This window comes from Vanellus vanellus, assembly GCF_965231255.1.
Source record: "Vanellus vanellus genome assembly, chromosome: 15".
In the NCBI taxonomy this organism is placed as follows: Eukaryota; Metazoa; Chordata; class Aves; order Charadriiformes; family Charadriidae; genus Vanellus; species Vanellus vanellus.
The window spans coordinates 13,211,046-13,221,863 of record NC_138920.1 but is presented as its reverse complement, the minus strand read 5'-3'; the positions used below and the strand labels follow the sequence as shown (position 1 = coordinate 13,221,863).

The 10,818-nt window shown below is 49.3% G+C and overlaps 1 protein-coding gene across 2 annotated transcripts; it reads right to left on the bottom strand.

The window, feature by feature from the left end:
• Positions 1-2,836: 2,836 nt before the first annotated feature.
• CDK5RAP1 (CDK5RAP1 mitochondrial tRNA methylthiotransferase) lies at positions 2,837-10,818 on the bottom strand (the record flags this gene model as incomplete). 2 transcript variants are annotated; one of them, XR_014269735.1, is made up of 14 exons in its annotated part: positions 2,837-3,822; positions 4,024-4,172; positions 4,321-4,461; positions 4,897-5,046; positions 5,907-6,037; positions 6,154-6,209; positions 6,323-6,420; positions 6,678-6,908; positions 7,201-7,321; positions 8,151-8,361; positions 8,546-8,646; positions 9,366-9,400; positions 9,878-9,981; positions 10,611-10,818. XR_014269735.1 is itself a non-coding variant. In XM_082491166.1 (13 exons), the coding sequence occupies 13 exons, from the start codon at positions 10,816-10,818 to the stop codon at positions 4,092-4,094; spliced, it is 1,668 nt and encodes a 555-aa protein (XP_082347292.1). In that variant the 3' UTR covers positions 2,837-4,091. The 2 variants fall into 2 exon arrangements, 1 of the variants encoding a protein (XP_082347292.1); XM_082491166.1 differs by having other exon boundaries at positions 2,837-4,172.

The window sequence follows — 10,818 nt, the reverse complement described above, 5'->3', positions numbered from 1 at the left end:
GGGGTCGGGGAGTCCAGGAGGAGAACGGCTCCCCGGAGCTGCTTTGCTCTGGCAGCAGAGGTTGCACTCAGAATGAGATTCCACTTTAACCAGAAAGTACATTAAAACAAATCAAGTGGCTATAGTTACACGCAGGGGCTGCAGAGCCCGGCAGCGCCATTCTGTACCTGATGTTGCTGTCGCTGCAGCCAGCTGGCCTGGGCACGGAGGGCAGCACAGACCTGTTCTTGGCAGCACTAAATCCCAGTTTTTATCACTCCATACGAGTTACAGTGGAGCAGGTTGGAGCTGCAATGATGTGCTGGGGTGCCCAGGTCCAGGGGCTTCACTGGCGCAGCTACAGCGGTGACCCGGCTCCAGAGAGCTCCCAGGAGGTGCCACAGCACATGCCCGTCTGCAGGAGCATCCCGAAGGCTGTTTCGTGTCATGTTTATGCATCTGACTGAAGTCCCCCCAGGCTCACACAGGCTGGAGGCTCCTGCCTGTGTTCTGAGCGAGTGGAGTTTAATCTGTTTTTCTAGCAGGTTTGTTTGCTGACGGAGTGTCACCTTCTCCTGCAGCACCCTCGCCACCCGGCCCTGCAGATGGCAAGTGAGGGTTCACCACCTTGGCCACACTCTCCTAATGAGCCTGGTCCAGTTTTGCATGTACCAAGAGTGGCTCTCAGGCTCCTCGCTGAAGGCATTTTATGCTGATGCTCTGCATTTCACATACATCCTGTTAATCCCCTGGCTCTTACCTAAAGAATCTGTCTGAGCAAAGGAGCTGAACACAGATCACTGCTGTGACTTTTCCCGTACCTTTTCCAGGGTGTGTCCTGGAACACAACATTTTGTGGGAATGGTTGAGGGCAGGGTTAAGAGGTCGTTGGTGTCCTTGACTTGGAAAATCCACTCTGCCCAATACTGGGAATATAAACCTGGAACCGTACAAACGAAGAGAACAGAAAGAGCAAGCAGATAACCCCCAAACCACGTGAATAATTACTTCCATCACTCTGACATGCTTTTTTTTTTTCTTTTTGTTTTCTTTTTCTGCTTCCTTAGGCTGGCGACTTCTGGTCTGGTGTTGTTATTGCCAGCAGTTTCCATCCGAAGCGAGTGGAAACAGGAAGGCTGAGCGCACAGAACAACACTTGCGCTGCACAGTGAGGGGGGATTTCGAGCTGTGGGTCTGACCTGAGGAAGACTCTTGAGCCATCCCTAAAACAAAATACCACCCAGCATCCCACCACTAGTGTTTTGTCTCTGAGGAACATCTCCTGTGCCCAGAAGCAAGCAGAGCCTGGCAGTGACTGACTGCAGCTGTTTTCCAAAAGAACGAGTAGGATCCAGCTTTCAAATTATAACAGGGCTGCTTTCTCCTGGGGCTCCTCAGGATCGTACCAGAACTTGTTCTGAGAGTTTGGGACACAGAGGTGAGGACTGAGCTGCGTTATAAAATGTTTCTTATGAAGACACATACAAAATTGGTTGAAATTAAGGCTTTTAAACACTATGCTCTGGACAATAAAAGCCTAGCAGACCTCTTTGCTGGTAACAAATCCCAGACAGTGATGTTTCTACCAAGTCTGGCTACTGATTCCTGGATCCGTGTTTCTCTACAGAGCAGAGATACAGCGCATGTTTACATTAACCAGTATTTTGGTTTGGACCCAGAGCTGTCTTACAGCAGCAATCCCAGCAAACCAAATCCCTTCCATCACTGAGGTACACCGAAATACTGCAACACTTTTCAGCTTCCAATTGTAGAAGGTGCAGGTATAAATCAGTGTGGGAGATTTAAAAATCCCATGGAGTTCAGGACTCTCGTCCCTGCTCAGACTGGGAGAAAAAGTGTACAAGAATGTGCACAAAGCAGAATGAACGCGAGACAGTTCAGCTTTCCCAACAGACAAATTCAGGGAGAAAAACTTCTGCCAAGTGATACAGAAACCGCATCCCACCTCTAGCCCCTGAGAAAAAAACGTTCCTGCTTTCAGGCACTGCCAAATGATGAACTCAGCCTCCAAGGTCACTGTAAGCACTTCCTAATGGATGCTTCGCTGCCTTAAAACCTCAGCCCTCGTTCCTGAGGCCTATAAAAACTAAGGAGGCGAGGCAAATGGTAAGCGCTATGGCTCCTTGGGGAGTCTGTGTAGCAAGCATTATCACCTTCTCATCAAAATGTAAAACCCAACTCTCCTCCTCATTAGTCTCTTGCTCTTAAAATAATGATTGTAAAACGACCACAGCTGGCCTCAAAGCTGGATGGAGCAGGGAGGGCCCACTACGGTCTGCATTTCTCATGTGGAATAAGTGCTTTTGGGGAGAAGGTAAAAGCGAGCAGTGAAAGGTGGGTACCAGCCCTTTTAAGGGGGTGCTGGCTTGGGCCACGGTTTCAAGATGCATGGGAAAAATATGCTGAAAGAGACGCTGCAGGGCGGTTAAAACTGGGCCACTTACCCAGTTGTTTTAATTAGCAAGCACAATGTTGGCTTCAGTGCCTGTCACTTTTGAGGGATGCTGCTTATACATCCTGCCTCTTCCTTTGGTTTTTCAAACCAAACAGCTTCTCACTGCCTCTTCCTTAAAAGCCAAAGGCTTACACTCACCAGGCAGCAGAGGTCTAAGATATGGTTTGTGAATTTGGGCCTAAGACACTTTCCCATTTGGGGGCAGGGCTGCAGAACGGCACTGTGTATTTGTTAGCACCCAGAGTGACTACTGCTGATTGTGCAGATTCACTTCTATGAGAAGGGAATCAGCTCTGAGATAATAAGCAGAATGTATTTGTTTCTTAAACTAAGGTCTGATAAGTATTCAGTGAACCATTGCTGTTTTCAAAGAGAAACAATTATATCCCAGAAAGAGCTGAGCAGGAGGGAAGCCTTTCTAGCCAACCCTTTCATGCTTATTTAAAAATTCTGCAAATTCATGTAGTCATTGCTCTATTAAGAGTTGATCAGCTGTTCCTTCAAAATTTGTCACCGGAGAGAGCCTTTTACAATGATTTCTTTTAATAACATGATTATCTATATTAAAAGGGATAATTCTTTCTCACATCTCATAAGAGAGAGTTTACTTACACGTGCAGGTTACAGGTATTTGTTTGAATTTAGCAGATCAGCCCAGAATATAACACAGCGTGGCCAGGGTTAGCCACAGGCTGATAAAAACAAGGAACCGTAAGATGCACTTAAAGAAGTTCTTGGCCATTTAAATTGGTACGGTCATTTCTCTCTTCCAGTAAGCAAAGCAAAGGACATCCACAGATGTTTGGATTACAAAGCTGCACCTAAGGTTTTAACAAGCTAGAGATAACCCTCAGCTGGCAGCCAGTCCTTACCATGCATCCCCTTAGGCCTGGAGACAGGGAAATCCTTCCCCTCTAACCTAGATCTGAGTATCCTCAGTGCAGAAGTGAGGTTGCATTCTCTCGGCCTCAGATACAACAGATTAAGCATCACTCATGCACGTTAACGTCATTTTATATTCCAGTTTGGTGCCATATTCCATCATACAGGCACAGTGCAGGTTCTTCCTTGTCTTTTCCAAGGACTTTGCAAATAGGGAAGTTACCAACACTTGGAAAGAATTCATCACAAGCTTCTCCTGTTCTTTGAGTAAAGAACTCAAAAAATGCCCTTTGGCACTCCCTCCGTTCTCCAGCAGTTACTGGAGCTGTATTTTCTAGGCACTACCAGTTTTTGCAGCTCCTAAATCCAACTGAGCTAGCAGGAATGACCTGCCCTGCAGGCACACATTTCTCAGGCCGGGCTGCAGTAGAGGACGGGATCGAAGTCAGAGGACACACCATCAGCACTGCAAGGGTGGGCCGAGCCTGAGAGCAAGGGAAAATACAAGATCACACGGTACTCGGGTTTGGTAAGTCCATACACAGCTTCCATCCCTTTTGCCAACAGACTTGCACAGATCTATGGGTGGTAGCTTGTTGCCAAAACAGAAATATATATATATTATTATTATTTATATATATATATAAAAATATACATATATCTCCCTGATTCTACCCCATCTCCACCTGACCAAGCTTCCTTGTTTCTTCCTGGAGAAAATGTGCCGCTTTTGTCCATTGGCAGCAGGGATACCTCAGTGACAAGCTGCAGAGTGGGAGAGGGTGGTACGACAGAGCAGAACTCCCTTCAAGGTCTGAGAGCTGGCAGAGGTTACCTGAAAGAAACAGCACAACAGTCCTCAGGAAACAGAAAGGCTGAGGAGGACTCATTCTAATTTTAGGCTCTCCTAGCAGCAGCTGCTCTAGAGAACAGCACTGTGCAAGAAAAAGAGCCCAATAAAACAAGTATTGTAGGCAGGTCACCTTCACCAACACATAGTCCCCTGGCTGGGCTCTGACCGGAGCCTCGCAGCCTGCAGCATCCTCTATCTCAGCATCGGGGAAGATCACCTTGATGTTGCCGTCATTCCTCCCACACAACTCTGAGGCAGAGCGCTTGCTGGGCTGAAAGGAGGACAGGGAACATTACCTGCATGGCAATAGCTCTGATTCACCGCTGGGTTTTACTGCCTCAGGACTTAATTGAGCACCATTGCCAGTATTAAAATCCATGTTCCACATTGTTAAGCATGCCATGTAACGAAGTCCTATGGCCAGAGCTGCTGCGTTCACACCCACACACCAAAGCCAATGTTTCAAAGCCCGCACTAATTCAGTGCTGGGCCAGAGACACATCTCTAACCTATGCCATCCCCCTGTGCTCAGCTCAGTGCTCCGGAAAAATTAGGCTGTCTGCTTAAGTGTGAAGATATGGTCTTGGAGTCCTAGGATTGTGTGGGGGAAATGAGAAGGGAAGGCAGAAGTGACGATTGCAGTGTACAGCCCAAGAGCCTCTTGACCAGCAAGAGGGGAGGGCAACTCTCTTCCAGAAACACTCACCCCCTCCACCAGCACCAGCTGAGACTGGCCCACCATCGCCTCATTTGCCCTTGCAGCCTCCTCTCGAAAGACAGCAATGAGCTCCTCCAGCCGCCTCTGTTTTATGTCTGCAGGCACATCGTCTTGCAGCCGGTGATATGCCCGGGTTTTCTGTGAACAAAGCAAGTGTGGCTCCTCAATAACCAGATAGTATGAGATCAGAACCTTGTGTGACCCCAAAGAGCTTGGCTGCTCTTCAAGCAGCAGCTTTCCACACGTTACAGCTTGTATTTACAATCTCAAGGAATGTTTTCAGCACCAACAACATCCCTGAGCTCCTCACATTCTTTTTCCATCACCTTTTTGGTAGAAGGTTTGATGTAGGGTGCTGTGTATCGGTGGCTGTTTGAAGAAGTTCTGATCTCCTATATGAGATGTGTCGGTTGCCTGTCTGTCCACAAGGACAGGCAATGGATTCTACTACTTTAAGACCCGTGTGCCGAAAGGTGATCCATACTCCTTTGCATTTTTGTTTCCCAATCTCCCATCTTCTTCCCCGTCAGCATCTTACACTTTGGAGAGCAATCTAATGGAACCTTGCCAACTATCCATGCTTCTCATGGAAAAATTCACCACTTCTCTCCAGACTCGATTGACAGAGTAGCCCAGCTACATCCGTACAATTTCTCATCAGCAAAGAAAAACGTACCTCCAGCCAGGTCTCTGCAGACATGGCTGCTTCATTGCAACCACTCTGGAGCACCTGCAGAACCAGGTCACCAAATCACTAATCAACCCTGACACAAGGGAGCTGGAAGCCTTTCAGGCACAAACGTGGCCCTTGCAGAACCACATACCCTACAAGTGCTGCACGCAAGGAGAAAACTCTACCAAGTCTTTAGGTATTATTTTCAACAGCTTTTTTTTTTTTTTTCAGTGTCTTATTGTGAGAAACAGCACTCAGGAATTAGGTGAGATACCCGTCGAGATACCTAGAGATAAGAGTCTTCTCCATCAGGTCCTGCACTCACCTGTCTCATGCTGTAGGCAAACAGGAATCCTACGTTGTAGCGGACTTCCCGCAACAAGGACAAAGTCTGCTGGTGATCTTCTTCTGTCTCTCCACAGAAGCCAGCAATGAAGTCGCTGCTTAAGCTCACTCCTGTAACAGAGACGCAGCTTTACACTTCCCTCAAGGAAGAGACGAACACTTCACTCAAGAAAGGACAGTAAGATACAGCTGCGCTGAGCTCAGACCAAGTTAAAGGGAGTCCCTACCTGGAATGGATTCACGCACATGATGTACAAGTTCTAGATATGCTTCTCTTGTGTATCTGCAATGAACAACACGTGGATTTGCGAATCAGAAAACCACAACATTGGTGAGGAGAAGAGAGCATCCTAAATCAGAAGGTAGGGCACAGGACTCCACATGGCCATCACTCACCCTCGTCGCATGGCCTCCAGGACTCGTGTGCTTCCACTCTGGGCTGGGAGGTGAAGCTGTTTGCAGATGTTGTGCCGCTCCTGGATAAGCTGCAGGACCTGTCATGGGCAATCAAGAGACAAGGTCATAGACAGTTCAACTCTACCAGGATTCCAAGGGGAAGAGTCTTCCCCAGGTAAAAGCCAGCAAATTGCAAACCTGCTACCTTTAGCACAAACATTCCCCCTCCCAGGAGCTGCAGTTCCCACTCTGTGATTCTGTGTTCCCTTTGGGAAGGAAGCACAGCCCACATCTATCAGTTCAGAGCTGCCTGCCTGCCTACAAACAGAGGTTCAGGTATTCATTTTACACTTGCCTCATCAGGAAAATCCTTGGGGTGTGGAGAGGTGAAACGGATCCTCATTTCTGGATCAATTCTAGAAACCTGGTCTAGAAGATGTGCAAAGCGCAAGCCTCCTGGTTTAGCTTTGTAGACTGTGCTAAAGCCACGACTGAGGACTGGGGCAGCAGCTGACTGAAACTGCACCTCAGACACGTCTCGAAAGCTGTTGACGTTCTGACCCAACAGGGTCACCTCTTTCACTCCCTACAAAGATAAACAAAGAAGAAAAAATATAACCTGGCCAGGATAGCAAAGCTGCAAGGGCAGCCATGGTTTTACTCATACTTCAAGGGGTCTCCAGGGGAAGCCCTCCCTTCTTTGTCTGTCTCACAGTACTACAAGGGGAATCAAAAAGCCACTGGTGGGACCCTCTGATAACCTTATCTCCACAGACAAAGGTGGTGTCATTGGTCGAAGGCATCGCTGAAAACACTTTCACTGAGAACCATTCTTCCGCCCACGGTTTGGGGCAGGCGGGAAGGAGGCTCTGCCTCACCTGATCTGAGAGCATCCTCACTTCCTGCAGGATGGACGCGATGGGGCGGCTCCTTTCACGGCCACGGGTGAAGGGCACAATGCAATAGCTACACATGTTGTCACAGCCCCGCATGATAGATCTGCCAAGAGGTAATGTACAGGTCACACTATGATTGCATTGGAAGCATCATGCATGTTGCACCCTGCCCTGCTTTGACCTGGCCCAACACTGCTGCCTTCAGCCAACTCCCTTGGCCTGCAGCCCGCACAGCACCAGCTCTGAACACAGCTCTGAACACAGCTCTGCAGCTTCCCCGTACGCACCATTCCAGCCAAAGCTGGCTTCTGCTTGCTCCTAGCTAACACCTCCTAATTTTTCACGCACATTTCCAAGAAACTTGGAAAGCAACTAATGAGGCACAGACTTGCACTGCAATCTGGCAGTGATGAAAGATCCTTCTGCATCCTCTTCCTACAGAAGGTGATACTGTCCTTCCGTACTCTATGGCCACACTGAGCAGTCTGATTTCACGTTTGGGAATCTTATCAAAACTAAACCAACAGAAGTTACAATGCATAGAGGATTAGAAGAATTAAATAGGAGAACCTGGGGCAGGACATAGCAGAAGGCAGGAGATGAGAGAGGCATATACTTTAGAAAGGCAAGGACGTCAGTGGGACAGAAATCACTCGGCGCAGCATCAGGCTTAGACAATCAACGTTCTCAAAGGAGAATAAGAGAAGCCTGCAGACAGCCAGAGCACGGGGCAGTCTCTCCAGGGCTCAGTCAGACAGCGAAGAAGCAGCAAACACACAGTCTGGTAGACTCATGCCTCTGGGCTGCCGGGAGCGAGAGCAACCAGGCATTACATCTCTTGGGTAGCTGCTGTCACTGACACGTCTGTTCTGCACAGCAATATTTCCAAACCAGAATCACAGAAACATGCACAGGAAAAAAAACGTACTTACACAAATGCTGTCGTGCCACCTGCACTAGTCTGGACAGGCAGAATATCTGCGTAAGTCTCATCTAGCGATAGCAGGACATTAGCAGCTTGCTGGCCAGACTCTGCCACGGCCAGCAGCCGGGGAAGGTCACGATAGGCATCAGGGCCTGCCACAATATCGACTAGCTTCTCCCTGTGCAGAATCTCCTCCTTAAGCCTCTCAGCCATGCATCCTGCCGCCAAACGAGAAGGGTGTTTGTGAGGAAGCGCCCACCCTCCGTTGCACCTCCACACCCCTTCACTAGCTGCTTTCACTCTGCAGAAAAGGCTTGATGCTGCCAGAGGGGAAGAGGAAACGCAGCACGATGGGATGTGGCAAAATGTCTCCCACCCACTGCTGCACATCCTGCCAGGTACCTAGAATCCCAATGCGGAGAGGTACGCGAGCCTGCTGCCGCCGGGCTTTCAGCGCCTTGAGGTGTCGCAGGCGATTCCAGATAGCCTGTTCTGCCTTCTCCCTGGGAAGTCAGGAGAACAGCGGTTATTCCGATTGTTGCGCTTTAACAGTTTCCCAATGTGCAGCAGCCCAAGTGCTTTGAGAGAATTCAACTAAAGACAGGGAATCATCCACCTGATGGATCTGATGGCACATGAAAGTGCCATTTGTGGTGTGTAGATTATGTCTTGACTCTATCTTATCTACTACCATTTCGCTCGCTTGGGAGCATCTGCACTGCAGAAACAACTCAGGGACTAACCATTTGTGGAGGAACAGTCTACCTTATCCAGCCAATATGAGCTACCTTGAAAGTGACAAAGAGCATCCGGTATTTTCTGCATTGAGAAAAAACAAGCAAAATTCCCTGTATGTTTATAACCCAAATTGCCTCTAAATGTATTTCTCAAATTTTTAAAGTACAGACTCTGTACTAGAGAGCCAGTCAGTTCAAGAGAAGATGGAATTAAAAAAAATTAAAAATCATTAAAGCACAAATCTTTGCAGGTTTCTAACAGCCCATGACATATACACAGAGTTTAAACTACCAAAGAGCTTCTTCTCACTGTATAGAAAAGCAATTCATAGCACATTGCAGCATCAACTCGCTCTACCCTCAACTAAACAGGTAGTTTAACATCTGCATGTTCTTTTCCACACACAACACATTTATTGCCTTGGTTTTCAAATGGTAATTCCTTATAAACTGTCCAAAACCAGCAGTGACAAAAGTTTTCTTACCTCACAGAACAGGTGACAAGGAAAATCACGTCTGCCTAAATTGAAAACAACAAAAAAAGAAGAAATGTAAAAGCCAAACAATAAGTACTCATGCCCTCCACAGGTAACCCAAAGAGGCAGGCTATAAAACTCACTTAACTCAGTGAAAAAGATCTGCCGAAGGACACAGCGGGTTTCAACAAACTAAGGTGCAGGAAACTAACAGAAGACAAGCAGAGTCTTCCACTAAATGGCAGAAGTAAACTCAGACAAAGATGAGTCAGGAGCATCCCACTGTGTCCAATTGCTCTCCAACTGAGAGGAAACCCAGCAGTTTAAAGAAAAAAACCAACAACCCACAGCTTTCTACCAATGCTTGTTAAGTAGCCTCCTTTAATCCACAGAGCTTAGACTGCAAATATCACAACATCCTGGAGGATTGCATTGCAGGCAAAACCTAGGAGTCGCAGGTACAGCAGTGGTGCGATGCCCTGGCAGACCTGTGCCACAGAAGAGCTGCCAAGGTGCCTTACCTCATCCAGCTCCTTTGTCCTCGTGTAGCCATTCTTCTGCAGGATGGCCCAGGCGATCTCCGTGTCATTGACGTTCATCTGACAGCCATACGTCTCCAGGTACACTGCAACAAAGGCGGTGTGACGCAGAAGCCTGCCTCAGCTTTCATCTACAACCTGTTTCTATGACCTTTTCCATAGGAAGGAACCTTTAGTCCCACCACTGGGGAGACTCAGGCAAGCGGCACAAAAGCGACCTTCACTTGCAGCCCATACAGAAAGGATAAGACAAAAGTTAAGATGGACTCTGGGAAAACCCGAGTGCATCAGAGCGTGTCACTGACACGGCAGGTCCGGACCATGGCTTGCAGAGAAGCCGAAGCTGTGTTATTGCTGAAACATATCATTTAGTGCAAGGAGAGCCCCCCTTCCCAGGGCATCGCAGCCTGAAAGCTCTGCCATGGCCCCGGCCGACAGCGGAGAGACCCCAGCGCAACCCGCTCCCCTCCCTTCATGGCAGGGGCAGACACACTAGTGGGCACGGGGCCAACGGGCTGAACTTCTAATATCAAAATCCCCTTCAGGGCCCCAAAAGCACCCAAACAACTCGTTTCCCCCCGAGCACGCTGCAGCGACCCTCCGCCCCGGCTGCGGGGCACCACCGACCACGCCAGCCCTCACGGCTGCCCTTGGCCCGGCTGGAAGGCCACAGCCCGGCCCCGGCCCACGGCGGGGGGACGGCGGCACCACAGACCTCTCCCGGTCCCGGGGGCAGAGCCCGGCTCGGACCGCGGCTCCCCGGCGGCGGCCCCTCTCAGGAAGTGCCGCAGGTCCGGCCCGGCGGGCAGCGCGGCCCGGCGCCCCACCGGCCGTTCGCCCGGTCCGCAGCGCGCTCGGCGGGCGATCCCGGGGGCCGGGCGGAGGAGACCCGCCGCCCGCAGCGTTCGCCCCCAGGGCAGCAT